Source organism: Coffea arabica, chromosome 9c (genome assembly GCF_036785885.1).
Source record: "Coffea arabica cultivar ET-39 chromosome 9c, Coffea Arabica ET-39 HiFi, whole genome shotgun sequence".
Classification (NCBI taxonomy): Eukaryota; Viridiplantae; Streptophyta; class Magnoliopsida; order Gentianales; family Rubiaceae; genus Coffea; species Coffea arabica.
Genome location: NC_092326.1, coordinates 11936471 through 11953264, shown reverse-complemented (window position 1 = coordinate 11953264; position 16794 = coordinate 11936471). Strand labels below are relative to the sequence as shown.

General features: G+C 37.3%; 1 protein-coding gene across 1 annotated transcript; it reads right to left on the bottom strand.

The window, feature by feature from the left end:
• Positions 1-14950: 14950 nt before the first annotated feature.
• Positions 14951-15397, bottom strand: LOC113708331 (uncharacterized). The gene has a single exon (XM_027230792.1). It carries the CDS (start codon positions 15395-15397, stop codon positions 14951-14953), a length of 447 nt encoding a protein of 148 aa, XP_027086593.1.
• Positions 15398-16794: the final 1397 nt, after the last annotated feature.

Genomic DNA, 16794 nt, shown 5'->3' with positions numbered 1-16794 from the left:
GTAATATAACTTCTATAAACTAAGATTTTTGAGGTTGATCGTTCATTACCTCTTTGGATGAGCAAGACAGAAATTTTCGGCCTCTTGAAGCTCAACAAAACTGTGGAAAGCAAGCTCTCTTCCTAGCTAATGTTGTTCACCAAGTGTTTAGCAAGTTGTACGTAAAATTTGAGGTGATTTGATGAAAGATTGAAGCAAGAAATGAAGAAGAATTTGGTCTTCTTCCTCCTTGAGGGTGCATGGCTGGAATGAGAGAGAAAAGAGAGTGTTTTGGGCTGCAATGAAGCTTCCAAGAGAAGCTAAAATGTGTGGCTCTAAATTGTTTCAAAAGTTAACTCTCTCTCCCACGCGTACGCGGACGTTTCGTGCTCGATTCCTCTCGGGTTTGTTTCACTTGTGCACTAAACCTCTAATACATTTTCAATCATATTATTATTATTCATTCTTAATAACCCCAAAATAAAGGTCTCAAATCCATCAATTAATTGCACGCGCAAAAATGCGTACTTCCGATTTAAGCGTCATAGAGTGAAATCCCCAAGAAATTCTTATTACGATAGTATAACTAACTAACATTTGAATACTTAAACATAAAAATACCTATTTTGAGACTAATATACAAGTCTCCAATTTTTCAAGTTTATTGTATCCTCAAATCAATTGTTAACTCCAATCGCGTATTCACTATTCTCACTTAACGAGTTTTCAAAAATTAAATTTGGAAAAAAAACATTTTAAAAATATATGCAAGTCATAATTCCATGTAATTGGGTCTAAAAAGGTTGAAATAAAATATTCAGAGTAAACGGGCAATTAAATATTTAAATAATCTAGTAATAGGAATTTAAAATAAGTAAATTTTTGAGTTCTCACAATAATTATTGGTAGCACTTAACAGTTAAACACATAACGACCATAGAGTAAACGTGTCATAAAACTATTCAAGTTACGTACTCCTATATGGAACACTCACCAATCAAAATAAGTGAGTAAAGAAAGTCGTCAATGATCCACTTTGGGATTCTCTTCGAGACCTTCTTGATCGCTTGAAGAAAAGTGACCAATAATCACCCTCACAATTTCACAAATTCCTTATCAAACAAGAAAGAATGCAAACTTGATTTAGAATTCAAGTCAATGTCTTTATAAGGGTTTCATTTTATCGAAAGTTAAGATTCAAAAGTGTGGATTTTAAAGTTACTGATGAAACTCATATCCTCCTCGAAATCGGGTTCAAAACAATAGATTAATATCAAGATAAGAAGTCAAGTTTCCAAAATTTCATTTTCTAAGAAATCGGTAAATTTCAGCTTTGTGCGTCAAGCCTAGAAAAATCATATCTTGCACTCTGTAGGTCCAAAATTGGAAAACTTGGTACCATTGAAAACTAGTTTCAAAGTAATAAAAGTTCCTAGAAGACATTTTCCTAAGATTCCAAATGGAATATACTCAAAGTTTGGCTTGAAGGGGCTGACTTGGACTCCCAAAACAGTTTCAGCCTTAGTTTTCGGCAAATTTTGGAAATTCAGCAAAATTCATAGAAAGTGAACTAGCCTCTGAAATTTATACCTCAATTATAATTCCAATTAAGGTTTAAAACAAAATAAGAGGAACTAAAATCAGAGTTTCGAGCATCAATATATAGCAGTCTAAAGTTAGCTAAAAATAAGGACAGATTGAACATTTTCAAGATTTGAAAAACGACTTTGTGTGACAGCCCCACCTCCCCCTAAGGCGAACCAAAGGGGTTAGCGGACTGCCTGTCCAGCTCTCGCCAGGACTAACGAGACCATTCAATGTGATCTAAAATGTTTCGGAACACACAAGTGCGCTTAAACAAGTCAAAATCACAAAATAAAAAAAAAGAAAATCGGAGCCGACATGAACAGTGTCGGACACGTCAAAATCCGGCCAGAGAGCAATGGCCGGATTTCCAATTTTCCCAGGGCAATCCGGCCAGTTTCTGGCCGGATTCTTGGCCAGATTCGACCCTGTTTTTTTTCCACCAATTTTTTTCTTTCGCCGTTTGAAACCCAAATCCGTCCGAAATCCGTCCAAACATCAACAGAGCATATAAACCAAGAAATCACATAACGGCAAGCCCATATAACATACTAAACACACTTATACATGTACGGTTCCAAATTTACAACTCAAAAGAAAAATCGGATCTAAATCCAACTAGGGTTTTGTACATTAAAGAGCTATTCAAAAGAATATGTACATCTAGCTCAACTTGGTAACAATGTATCAAGGCCTTCCAAAAGAGGTTCAATCCCTGTAAGGAAAACAAAAGGAATGAGGTGAGCTTTCGCCCAATGAGGTATTTTCACCCAAGCAAGGAAGTTCAATTACACATAAATCCGATCATTCCAGATTCATTCAATAAGAAACCAAATATAGTCACATATCAATACAAGTGGTAAAAGGATACGGACGGCTCTCAAGAGACCCTTTCCTCGCTTGTCATACTTGATCGTATCTCATTGACCCTCCGTCAATGTACCAAGAGCAACCAAATGTAGACTCCACTTTACTCACTTTCCTTCCACCACACATACCCCAACCAGGCCCGAACTCCAAACAGTTTAGAATTGGTAATACTCGAGTATACTGGAATCGAGAGTCTCATACTCCAAGATTCCATAAAACAGTCCCCCTGGCTCGTCAATTTTCACAACCAAGCCCTTGCCGACTCGATTCAATTGTATGACAGCCCCACCTACCCCTAAGGCGAACCAAAGGGGTTAGCGGACTGTCTGCCCAACTCTCGCCAGGACTAACGGTGCAGTTTAGAGCGATCTATTGCGTTCCGGAACTTACAAACGCGCGTAAACAAGTCAAAATACCAAAATAACCCAAAATAAAAAAAATGAAATCCAGAGTCGGCCATGAATAGTAACCGACCCGTCAGAATCCAACCAAACACCAAAGATACATCTACAACATCAAATTCAGCATTTACAAGCCAAAATGGCATATGAAAGTTACTCAAAAATTAATACATGTACGGTTGCCAAAATAAAAGTGAAAACGGCCTCAAAGGCACATTTAGGGTTTCAATTCATAAACTATACAAAAGAGATATTCATCTAGTTTATTCGGCAACCAATTATCAAAAGTCATTCCAAAAGCAGTCAGATTCCTGTAAGGAAAACAAAAGGAACGGGGTGAGCTTACGCCCAGTGATATACTATCACTCAAGCAACCAAGTGCATATAAGCATCAAGCTTTTTATTCAATACATTAAAAGTAAGCAAAGGCACACATCACATGTGGTGATAAAAGAATATGGGTGGCTCTCAAGAGCCCTTTTCCCTCGTTTGCATTTCTTGATCGAACTTCATTGACTCTCCGTCAATTCAAAAGATACCAACCGTAGACTCCACTTTAATTCCATTCCTTCCACCCAACATACCCCTACCGGGCCCGAACTCAAAACACTTGCACTTTGGTATTACTCGAGTAAACCGGAATCGAGAGTCTCTCATACTACAAGATTCCATATAACACTTCCCCAAGGCACATCAATTGGCACGACCAAGCCCTCGCCGGCTCGATTCAATCAACTACCAATGGGGTTGAGCTCAAAGATAACAATTGTAGTCGTTGGATACTCGTCCAAACGACACCAAACCATGTACTTTCATTTCATGTAACATTTCGTATAACATTCCAATAACATGATAAACAATAAGTGAGAGTGATAAAGTACGCTCTCACTTCAATCAATTCACATTCAACGTATCAAGTTCAAGTACCAAAGCCATATAGTAACACACAAGTGAGTAGTACACTCACCAAGCTTGCAAATGAGGTTTCATGCACTTCCGTCAAAAGAATGTCGTGCACCACCGTCACGCCCTAAAACATGCAAACAAGTACAATGAGACTCGATAACGAGTCATAAACCAATGCCAAATACGATCACAATAGGGTTCCATAAGCATATACAAGCATTAGAGGAAACCAGAAAATCCGGAAATGCAATTAGCTTTGCCTTGAAAAAAAACAGTTTTTGACCTCATTTTGCGGTAATGGCACCAAAGGCACTACGATGATCGGATGAAGGTGCAAGACCCACCGTTTCGAAACTAAGAAACAGGGTTACAATATTGCAGAAGGTCACTCAGCACATTTCGGAGTGCAAACAGGTTAAAAATGCAAGATACTACACTAGAACTGCAAAAACAGATTCACAAACCACATTCTGCTGCAAACAGCTTAAATCTGCCTACCTAAGTCTAAATCCAGAAATTCCAAAGCCATCCGAAAGCTTAGAAATAGGGCTACATTTCATCAAAAGACCTCAACACAAATTCCGAAGCAATACCAACCAAAACACCCAATTACAGGCGCAATTCTTACATTCGGGTAAAACCAGGACAGCAAGGGTAATTTCGACTTTTCTCAGGCTACGCTACTCCGATTGACCTGAAATTTTGTAGGCACCCCTAAAATGTCATTCCCTACAACTTTAATGTTTTAACCCAAAGCCAATTCGACCTCTAACCATGAGCTACAAAACCGGGCAGAATGTAATCATCATAAACCCTAACTTTCCAAAATTTCTTCCAAAACAGAAATTGTTTGCAATTAACCACTTTTTCCACCTCATAGAGTCCTTAAACATCATTTCCAATCATCATATATAGCCACACAATCATGTTCATATTAAAACAGAAAAATCACCAATAATTAGAAAATTTCACCAATTCAACCAAAACTCAAAATATAATCCATAAAGTTGCATCTCATACCACCACTAATCATAAATTAGGCATCATTAGAGGAAGGAAAATGGTTCTTCACAACTCACCTTAGAAACAAGAGAGAGAGAGCAATTAGTCCTCTTAGCTATCCAAATAACTCCACACAACACCTCACTATCACTCCCTTAAGTGTTTCTATGGAGAAAAAACAAAATTCAATGGTTGATTTAGAAGATTGGAGCAGAGCTTTCTTTCTTTCTTTCTTGAGAGAGAGGGCCGGCTATGAGCTTGGGAATTTTGATGATTTTGGAGCAATTTTTGACTAAAATGGTAAAGTAAGGAATAGTAGTCAAAAGTCAAGGTTAAATCATGTGGTGACACTTGTCACCCCATTAAATGCATAGCTATCTCTTTGTTCCTCTCACACCAATCCAATTAACACCCTCTAATTATCTCTTAACACCCGGTAAATTAATTCCAGTATCCAAAACTTAACCTAATTGGCCGAATTTTTCCGAACTTTTCGCACTAGTGGGTCCTACGTGCAGTATACGCTCTTAATTTCTCAAAACCTATTCGATACTAGAAAAATCATCCAAAAACTATATCTGCTCATTAAAAATATCTAGAAATTTGTCCTACTCACAAAAATGCAGAAAACAAGCCATGCAAGATTCTAAAACCTAGAAAATGGAAAATTACGGGTTCTCACAAATTGACCACCAATGGGGTTGAGCTCAGTGATAACGGTAATGGCCGTTGGATACTCGTCCAAACGACACCAATTCAAGTACTTTCATGTATCAATCCAATAACACAATAAACAATTATATAAGACATCAAGGGTGAGAGTGATCAAGTACACCCTCGCTTTAATCAATATCAACGATACAATTAAGCATTCAAGGCATCAATTTCAAGAAAAACAAGGCCACAGAGTAACAAACAAGTGAGTAGTACACTCACCAAGCAAGCAAAGATAATTTTTCACACTTGTCCACCCGACGAGCGCCTCGAACCACCGTCACGCCCTAAAACATTCAAACTAGTACAATGAGACTCAATTACGAGTCATAAATCAAAACTACAAGTCACTAATGTAAACCAAAGAAACTTGCAAATAAAACGAGAAATACCCAGCACTAAGGGTTTAAACAACCCTAAGGCCTCTAACTACCCCTAAAACAACCCAAATCCAATAACACACGAGAACCCCCAATTTGGACAGCATTTTCCCTTAAAATTCTATGTTTCCAACCTACAAGTATTCACTCATACCTTCCAAATACAATCACTAAACCCATTACAAGTCATAAACCCTTCAATACACCTTATTAGAGTCACAAAACTCTTTAATCCAAGCCAATTCAAGTGCTAAATAGAAACCTTAGAAAAGCCCCAAATCTAAACCCTAAATCTAAAATTTTCCGCCCAATGCGGAAATTTTCTGCAAACAACCACAATTTACGCACTATAGCCTCATTCTAAACCATTCCAAACTATCATCCATGGTCCAACAATATTAAACATATTAAAACAGAAAAATCATGAATAAATATAAAATTTCACCAATTCTACCAAAAGCCATGAAATAACACCTAAAACCACCTCTTTAGCTCACATAAAGCACTAATCAAACATGATTAAGAAGACAAGAGAGGTTCCTTAGCTACTCACCTTACCAAATCAAGAAAGGAAGCAACCTAGCACCTTGATCTTCCAAACCACTTCACAACCAACCTTAATACTACTCAATTAAGAGGTTTTATGGAGGAAATCCAAGTTTAATCGGTTGAACTTGGAGATTGAGCAAGATTAGGAGCAAGAAAGTTGAGAGTTTTCTTTTCTTTTCCCTTAGAGATGGCCGGCCGAGAAGCGTGAAAAATGAGGATAATTTTGGGTCAATTTTTGGTTAATTGGTAAAGTAGTGAATAGTGGTCAAAGTCAAGAATTAATCACCAAGTGACACTTGTCACTACCATTAATGCATGGCTATCCTCTTGTCCCTCTCACACCAATCCATCTAGTAACCTCTAATTATCTCTTAACACCTGCTAAATTAAACCCGGTATACGAAACTTAACCTAACCGGCTAAATTTTACCGAACTTTCAGCACTAGCGAGTCCCACGCCCGGTATACACTTCTAAAACCTCATGAACTAATTTATAATAGAAAAATAATTTAAAAACCCTATTTACCCATAAAAATGTTTTAGAAAATTTTCCTAATAAAGAAATTATAGAAAACGAGCGATTAAATAAAATAAACCCTAGAAAATACAAAAATTTACGGGTTCTCACACTTTCTCCCCCTTAAAAGAATTTCGCCCTTGAAATTTTCTCACCTTGATTCACGAATAGTTCAGGGTATTTCTTTTGCATTTTTTCTTCCACCTCCCAATTAGCCTCTTCTACCCCATGGTTTCTCCACAATATCTTTACCAAAGGAATCTGCTTATTTCTCAGCTCTTTAACTTTTCGGTCAAGCAGCTGTACAGGTTTCTCTTCATAAGTGAGCGATTCATCTATCTCGATTTCCTCCGGTTGTAAGACATGAGATGGGTTGGGATAGTACTTCTTAAGCATCGAGACGTGGAAGACATCGTGAATTCGAGAGAGATTCAGTGGCAGTTCCAGCCAATACGCTACTGTACCTACTCTCTGGAGAATCAGTTGCAATTTCTTTCCTCTACCCGCCGTGATGCTCCCTAATGGTGTAACCTTGATAAAAACACGGTCCCCAACTCAAACTCCAAGTCTTTTCTTCGATTGTCCGCGTAGCTCTTTTGTCGGCTTTGAGCCGTTTGGAGTCTTTGCCGTATCAATTTGACTTTTTCTCGTGCCTCCTCCATCCACGGGATAGCCATTGGGTCTAGGACCTTTCTCTCACTGACTTCATCCCAGTAAATTGGTGACCGGCACTTCCTCCTATACAATGCCTCATACGGAGCCATTTGTATCGACGAATGGTAGCTATTATTGTATGCGAACTCCACTAAAGTCATGTGTTGACCCCAGTTACCTCCAAATTCCAGAATGCAGGTTCTTAACATATTCTCGAGGGTTTGGATGGTTCGCTCTGATTGCCCATCTGTCTGAGGGTGGTAGGTGGTGCTTGGATTGAGTTTAGTCCCTAGAGTCTCTTGGAATTTCTGCCAATACCTAGATACAAAGCGAGGATCTCGGTCGGATGCAATGCTTACCAGAACGCCATGTAATCTTACAATCTCGTCCATGTACACCTGAGCCAATTTGTCCAAGGAATACTTCATGTTTACAGGCAGGAAATGAGCCGATTTGGTTAATCGATCAATGATTACCCACACGGCATCGTGTTCTCGCTGTGTTCGTGGTAACCCTGAAACGAAATCCATGGTAACGTTCTTCCACTTCCATTCGGGTATCTCAAGGGGTTGGAGTAAGCCTGATGGTTTTTGGTGCTCTGTTTTAACCTGTTGGCAAACGAGACATTTCTGCACGTACAGAGCGATTTCCTTCTTCTTATTGTCCCACCAATAGGCTCTTTTTAGATCCTGATACATCTTGCTACTACCCGGATGGATTGTATACTTGGATTGATGAGTCTCCTCTAAGATCTGCGTCCTTAACGCTTCATCTTTGGGTACCACCACTCGGTTCCGATATCTTAAAATACTCTCAGTACTAAAGTTGAAGTTAGTTGATTCCCCTTTTTCCACCTTCTCTCCCCATTTTCGTACCATTGAATCCTTCTTTTGAGCTTCTTTAATCCGCTCCAATAGGGTGGAGGTTACCTTAATGTTGCCAAAAACCACCTTATGACTCCCAAGGCAGGGTTTCCACTCGCAAACGGATTCTAACAAATCCAACGCTTTAATCATTAACCCTGCTGTCGCGCCCCATTTTTTTGAAATAAGAAAAATAAAAGACGTGTTTAGAAAAAAAATGGCTTTTGATCCAATTTTTGATTAAAAAAATGAATTTTTGGTTTAAAAGGAAAATAAAAATATGGGTCTAAATGGGACTTGAAAATGCGACGATTTGACCCAAAATATAGTTTAAAAATGGTTTTTTGAATAAAAAATGGAGTCGCCACTTGGTATAGAATTAAGGTGTACCAAGTCACCTAAAAAATGAATTTTTAAAGAAAAAAAAAGTAGAAAACCCTTTTTAAACGACTCCAAGTCTACGAAAATCAGAGAAAAATGATTCGGGAGTCACATTTGAAGAAAGGGAAGGCAAGGATAAGAATCCAAGGCACCCTTTCAACCTAGCCAAGGCTAGTTGCGCGATTTAGTAAAAAATTTTCTTATTTTAACCTAAAGATTTATCACATTTAGATGTTCTATATGAATGCAAACCCTAGACCTAGGAGGGTATCGGAGGGTCGAAATGTATCTTCAAATCTTATTTGGTACCAATCACATTAATTGTGACGCCCAATAAAGACTTTTCGAAGAAGTCACAAATAATGCAAGTCATGAGACTCGAAAGAAAGAAAAGGAAAATAAGAGTAATTATACAAATATATGTGGCCTAAAGGAATGCATCATGTCGGGTGCGGGGAACTAATGTTCGTGACTCCAATGTTCCCTTTAATAGAGGGAATACGAGCGTGCTAAGGCTAGGGAAGCCAAACTCGTCCATATCCCATATCCAAGGGGTTTTTCCCTATCTAATCAAACAAATGCACTACCCTAATTCTAATTCTTAAATGGAAATGCAAGTCTAATGTCATGTTTTCATACAAAGGGGTAAGGAATATACATATAAGGGGAAATACGGGATAAGGGCTATACATATAAGGAAAGTGTCATACAACATGGTAAAGCCCTAAAAGTGAAAAAAAACATGCATGAGATGAAGTGATTTTATCACACAATCATGATCTAACGCTCGAGGGGTTCCTAAGGGTCTAGCGTTGGACTAGCCCATGTCTATGAATTCCTAATAGCATTGGACTAGTGGAAAATCGGAACAAAAGGGCCACAATTAGCAATGGACTAGTGTGGTGACGTCACACATCGGTTACAATCAAATAAATCATGTAAGACCTAATAAAAGCATGTAAACACATAAATCACGTATAGCACATAACACATAAGCATGATATCTAGATGCAAGACCCTAAGAAAGCGGATAACACATAACACATAAGCATGCAAAACATACCAAGCAAATAAAGAAAACAAGCCCTAACTATTACATTGGGGAGGCCCTACTACAATCTAAAGGGAAAAGAATAAAATAAAATAATCCCTAACTATTACAACTTTGGCATTCAAGTGCCTTTCAAATGATCAAAATTGAACTAAAAATAATTATACAAGCTAAAGCCAACAAAGCGAATAAATAACTAAATGAAATAAATAAATAATAAAACATTTAAAAGGCATGCAATTAAACACGTAAAATCACATAAGGCACGTAGGGTCAAATAAAGTAAGAAATAAGGAATAGGGTGTACCTCCCTTGAGTTGGGGCCCTAATGGAGTGAAATCACTTATTTACCCTCCAAAATAATAAAAGGGTCAAGGCATCACTTTAATCAATAAATAATCACATAACATGGGAGTAGGCATGAAATTGAATCAGTTAAGGGCACTTAAAGGGAGGCAAACAACTCATGTTTAAGAAATTTAAACAAATCAAGACCCAATTAAAAAGTTTCAAGAGTCTAAAATGAAATGTTAAAATTAATGCCTTAAGATGGGACCTATCAAAGTCACATGCTCAAACTTTCACAAAAGATCAATAGAAACCTATTTGTTAAAATTAAACATCAGAATTACCCAAAATTTTATTAAAAATACAAACCAAAACTAAAAACCTATCACAAAATTCATTCTAAAATCATAAATAATCTGTCCAAGGTTCATGTTAAGACATACCAAAGCAAATTAACATTTTGAAGGGACAAAATTGATTAACTTTTTCCAATTTTTAGGCCATAGCGAAATTAGGCAAAACTTAAGGGATTAAAGTGCAACTTTTTTTTTAAAACATGCATGCAGATTACCTAGAAGAGCCTTTCTTTTCTGTACCAATTCAGCCGCAATCTTCTTTCCATTTCATCATGCAAGCAAGTTCAGCAAGTACCAAGGTTTCAACTACTTGTTGCAGGATTGAAGCAAAGCATTTGAGTTGACCCAACAGCAAGAGAAAGGGAAGAAATGCAGCAAGAAACACAAGAGGTTTCATGTATCAAGAAGACACCACAAACATCAGCAGCTCTACGATGCAACGAAATGTAAAAACATAGCAGAGGCACAAAGAGATAAACTCGCGGTGAACATGCACACAATATACAAACCAAAAACCTAAGAAATCATAAGCTTCAAACAAGCCCAAACTTGAACAAGCCAAAGAAAGAAACAGAATCCATTTGTCCACACTGCTGCAACAAGCTGAGAGCTTTAAGCTTGTTGCAGCAGATTTTTATGCGCAACTCTAAGTGCAAAACTATTCTAAGACCAGGTAAACAAGCTCCTCAAACATTCTTCTTAGTTTTCAACATAAAATTCTTAGGCTGAAACACAAAATTCAGAAAGAAAGAGTGTGCAAAACTGGAAATAAAATTTATGCGACTTTCGGATGGCTTTGAAATGTTTGTTGAACCTCATGCTGCAATAGCTAATAACACTCTTAAAAAAAAAGTCCTCAAATTCTTGTTAAACTTCCTAAACCCATTATCAAATACAATACCAAGCACACAAAAGAAAGAAAATCTGAACTAGGGAAAAACTTGCAAACCCAGATTTGTTCATTAGTTTCAAATTTCTGGTTTTCATGTTAAAATCACACGAACACCGAGTTTCTAAGCCAAAACAACAAACAAACTCCACATCTTGTACTTTGCCCTCCTTAGAATTCTTCAGACCCAAATTACACACACAAACAAGAACCAAAAATGAAACCTTTAGTACATTAGATTACATATGTGGGAAAACATTATCTACTCATGGCTCCTAAACTGAATTCATGGTTTCAGATGCACGTTAAATGAACAAAGAGGCTAACACCAAGCCTGTCAACGGCACAACAATATCACCAAGCAGAACCATAGTCATAGTCATCAGGCATGGGTAACGACCAAAACTTAGAAAAGGAAGAAAATCATGCATAGGAGACTCAAGTCCCTGTGAAAATTGTGTTAAACTAACATTGAGAAGAGTCCATTATACCTGAGAGCACTTAGGCTGCTAAACGGATAGGAGAGACCCAAAGAAATCGAACGGTTCTGGAAATTGAAATCCACGAACTGGGTTGCAAGAGATTCCAGCGCTGATGCAGGCGATGCCAACCGAAGATCCCTCCTTTTTCTTTTCTGGTTTCCAGCCGAAGCCCTCCTTCCTTTTCTTCCCTCTCTTGGTTCCCTCCTCAAACTCACAGCCGAAACTTTCTTTTTCTAGCTCCCTCTTTCCTGAACTTTCTCTCGATCCCCTTTTCTCTATCTCACGGTGGTTCTTACCCAAACCTAGCCGTCACCTTTTGCTCTCTCCTTTTTCTCCCCTTTTCTTTTCCACCGTCACCCCAATCTATCACTCTCTATCTTTCAGCCGTCATCTTGGATTCTACCTCTGACCTCTTCTCCCTCTAAACCCTTAGCTCCCTTTTTATATCAGACTCCAACCCTAAAAACCTCATCTCAATGGTTCATAAATAGCTTCAGGTCACCGTTTCTCTCTCAGCCATCGGATTGGCCTCAATTTCTAAATTGTTTTTTTTTTTTGGCTTGTCGATGAAAGCCAGGTATAACAGTACTAACATGATCGAAGGGAGCTAATTGCGACTTTGTTTTCTGCTAATATGATATCAAGGAGAACCAGCGAGCGTGCCTAGCACGCGCGCGTGAGTCTCTTTTTTTTTTTTTTGAACTAAGATTCAATTAAATTAAGTGAACAAACATCATTAATTTATAATCGAAGCTAAATTGCAACAAAATCCATAATTGAATCTAAAAATTAAAAATATATATATATTTTTTTTGTGTGAACAATTTTCTTTTTTCGACAAAATCTAATAAAATTAAGAGACTAATGAGCAAAAATCATTTATTCTATAAAAATAAGAATAATAAATAAAGTGAAATAATAAAATTAAAAAAATTAAAATAAAAATAAGAATAAAAATAAAAAAATGTCTAAACAAAACTATTAGTTTAAAAAAAGCAAAACTAGATAATTATCAATAAAAATTAAAATAAATAATAAATAAAGCTAAATTAAAATTTGGTGTCTACAGCTTGCCCCTCTTTGTCTGAGTTTCGAAGAAACTCAAGACAACTATTAGTTTAAAAAAAGCAAAACTAGATAATTATCAATAAAAATTAAAATAAATAATAAATAAAGCTAAATTAAAATTTGGTGTCTACAGCTTGCCCCTCTTTGTCTGAGTTTCGAAGAAACTCAAGACAAAGACATAGATACCAAATACTTACCTACAGTTATTCCGCCGTGAGTTGGAATATGTAAACTCAAAAAGGTCAGTGGGATGAATACCCGAGCATGCCTTCACTTTTCATTTGGTCAGGGGGATGAATACCTGAACCTGCTTTCATTTTTCATTTGGTCAGTGGGATAAATACCCGAGCCTACCTTCATTTGGTCAATGGGACGAATACCCGAACCTGCCCTCATTTTTTATTTAGTCAGTCGGATGAATACCCGAGCCTGCCTTCACTTTGTCAGTGGGATGAATACCGAGCCTGTTTTCACCTGGTCAGTGAGATGAGTACCCGAGCCTGCCTTCATTTTTCATTTGGTCAGTTCGTACAAAACTTTTGCAGAATTTTGAGAAGGGACACAAACAACTTCCTCTAAAATTGCCCCAGTGTCATGCTTATTGGACTATCGGACCTGCAAGAAAAAAAACAATGATAGATAATACCGCTTCCATCCGATCAACCCCTTTTCAAGAGAAGTGTAAACATGAGCATTTGGACTCCTAATTTGGCGAAGCAGGTACTTCAATCTTGCCCTGCGAGCAATATCAAGTTTTCATAATTTCTCATATGTAGACCAATGTGTCATCTAGTATCTACTCTCTTCGATAAATCATAGGGATTGCCATTTGACAGAACGAAAAAGACAAATGTGACCATGCAACACATGAAAAACATTCTAATTGCACATAATGATGAAAAATCTTAACAAACACAACCCTTTACTTTTATTGCATGAAAAATCATTTCAAATAAATAAGCTTGTATACTCAAATTTTGTGTTTGATAAACCAAACACTTTGGTTTTCGAACAAAATGCTACGCTTGACCCTTTGGATATCATCTCTTCGGAGTTCAAATGCTTGACAACAGAACCACAATGTGAGGAGAATTTTCAATGAACTAAGTCACCAGCACTTTAGATCCATGCTCACTTTTCCTTGTAAAACCCTACCTCAGCGCCCTTTCGGGTTTTCACTAAGGTTACCCCCGCCCCTTTTGTTTTGTTGTTGTTTTTTTTGTGTTTTTTGTTTGTTGTTTTTTCTTCACCTTTCCTTTCCTTTTCCCTTTTTATTTTTATTTTTTTTCCTCTTCTTTTTCCTAAGGTGCCCTTGCAGGTTTTCACCTAACAAACAAATCTTGTCTATCACCCATATTAATCTAGAAATGTGTTTTAAGAAATAATGACATCTAAAAAACAATCCTTCCCTTGCAAAAAAGATGAAGATGTTTTTGACATCATGTGCCACTTGATTAGAAATTTTCCTAAAAAGGCAATATAAAGAACAGAAGTCAGGACTTTTAGGTTTTTCCAATGGGGTCTGGTGGGGTGCTTAGAAAGGGTTAAGGCTTGAAAACGGACTTATGAATGTTTAGATTTCCTGAGATCGCATCTTTAAATTAACCCTACTAATAATTGTCCCAGTTTATTCTCAACTGAAGCTCTTTTCTCTTTCATTTTCTTCTCTCTCTTTTCTTTTTTTTCCCTTTCCGCCTTCTGCCATTCTTTTGAAATTTTCAAAATTTGCCCCAGTTTATGCTTAACCGAGATTCTCTTTTCTTTCATTTTTCTTTATCACTTTTACCTTTTTGAAACCCCTTCCCTCTTTCTTAACTTTTTCAATTCAAAACTTGCCCCAGTGTGGGGTTTGCGATTCTCAGTGGTTGCCAAACGAAATGATTTGCTCTGAAGGCTCAAAAAGGGATAACTAGGGATAGCATACTTGATTGGAAAGGAAGAAGGCCTGACTTTTCATTCCATTCTTTACATTGATCTTAAAAGGAAAATTCCATGTATCATATGAAAAACTTCTTTTACATGTCCGAATTGATCGGTTGAGGGAACACTTGCCCATCCATTTCTACAAGAATGAGCACTCCTCCGGGCAAAACTTTCTGGACAATAAAAGGGCCTTGCCAATTTGGTGCAAATTTTCCCTTAGCTTCCTCTTGTACTGGCAAAATGCGTTTCAACACTTTATCTCCTTCTGTGAATATCCGTGGTTTGACCCTCTTATTGTAAGCACGGGCTACCCTCTTTTGATAACATTGGCCATGACAAATGGCATTTAACCTTTTCTCATCGATTAAAGACAACTGCTCATGACGTTGTTGAATCCACTCAGCCTCCTCCAGTTTGGCCTCCATTAAAATGCGTAAAGAAGGGATTTTGACTTCGGCTGGCAAAACTGCTTCCATTCCGTACATGAGATTGTAGGGAGTTGCCCCAGTAGAAGTCCGAATAGTAGTTCTATATGCCATTAATGTGAGGCCCCAATCAGTTCGTAAGTTGATATTAGGGTTATTCATTATTCGGAGTGGTGAAATTAGGGTTAGGGCTAAGGAAGAAACCCTAATCTCGGTTAAGATTGAAAACCCTAGTTTATGTATTAGTTTGAAATGGTTAGCAAACTCTAGATTAGCAGACCTCTAGTGTTACAATTTATTAGAAAGCTTAAGTGGAGTTTTATTTATCGCCCGCCTTTTTCTACATTTTCTTTATTAGAAAATTCCCCAGATAATTTTTATTGAGTAAATATAGTTTTTAGATGATTTTTCTAGTATCGGTTAGTTTTTGAGAAATTAAGAACGTATATCGGACGTGGGACCCACTAGTGCGGTAAGTTCGGAAAAATTCGGCCAGTTAGGTTAAGTTTTGGATACTGGGTTTAATTTACCGGGTGTTATGAGATAATTAAAGGTTGTTATATGGATGAGAGTGGAGAGAGACAAAAGGATATGTATGTATTAAATAGGGTGACAAGTGTCACCATATGATTAAACCTTACAATTTTGACTACTATTTACCTTTTTACTAATTGACCAAAAAAACCAACAAATTACCAAATCATCTTCATTTTTAGCTCCTTATAGCCGGCCACTCTCCAAGGAGAAAGAAGAAAAACCTCTTCACTTTCTTAACTTCAATCTTGCTCAATCTTCGATTTCAACCAATTAAATTCGAAAACTCTCCATAAAAATCCTTCTCTTAGTAGTTGTGAGGTGACTAGTGAAGTTGTTTGGAAGCTTAAGGTGCTAAGTGGTCTCTCTTCTTTGGTTCTAAGGTGAGTGACTATGGAACCCCTCTCTTCTATCTAAAGATGCTTAATTAATGACTTGTGGTTGTTACAAGTGTGATTTGGTGGACTATTTCTTGATTTTAGTTAAGATTGATGAAGTTTTCTATTTATTTGGGATTTTTGCTGTTTGCATATGATTAATATTATGTGGCTATGTATGATGATTGGAAATGATTGAGAATGAAGCTAGTTGGTGTGAATGGTAGTTAATTGCAGCAAATTTCTGGTTTGGAAGATAAATTAGCAAGTTAGGGTTTCATTGTTCTTCATTCTGTCTGGTTCTGTAGCACATAGTTAGAGGCCGATTTGGCCTTAGGTTAAAACATGAAAGTTGTATAGAATGATATTTTAGAGGTTCCTACAAAATTTCAGGTCGATCGGAGTAGCGTAGCTTGTGAAAAGATGGAATTACCCTTGCTGTCCTGTTTCTACCCGAACCTGAGAACTGCGATTGTAATTGGTTATTTTGGTTTGGAATGCTTCAGAATTGGTTGTTTAGGTCATCTGATGAAATGTAACCCTGTTTCTAATCTTTTGGATGGCTTTGGAATTTCTGGATTTGGACTTATGTAGGCTGTT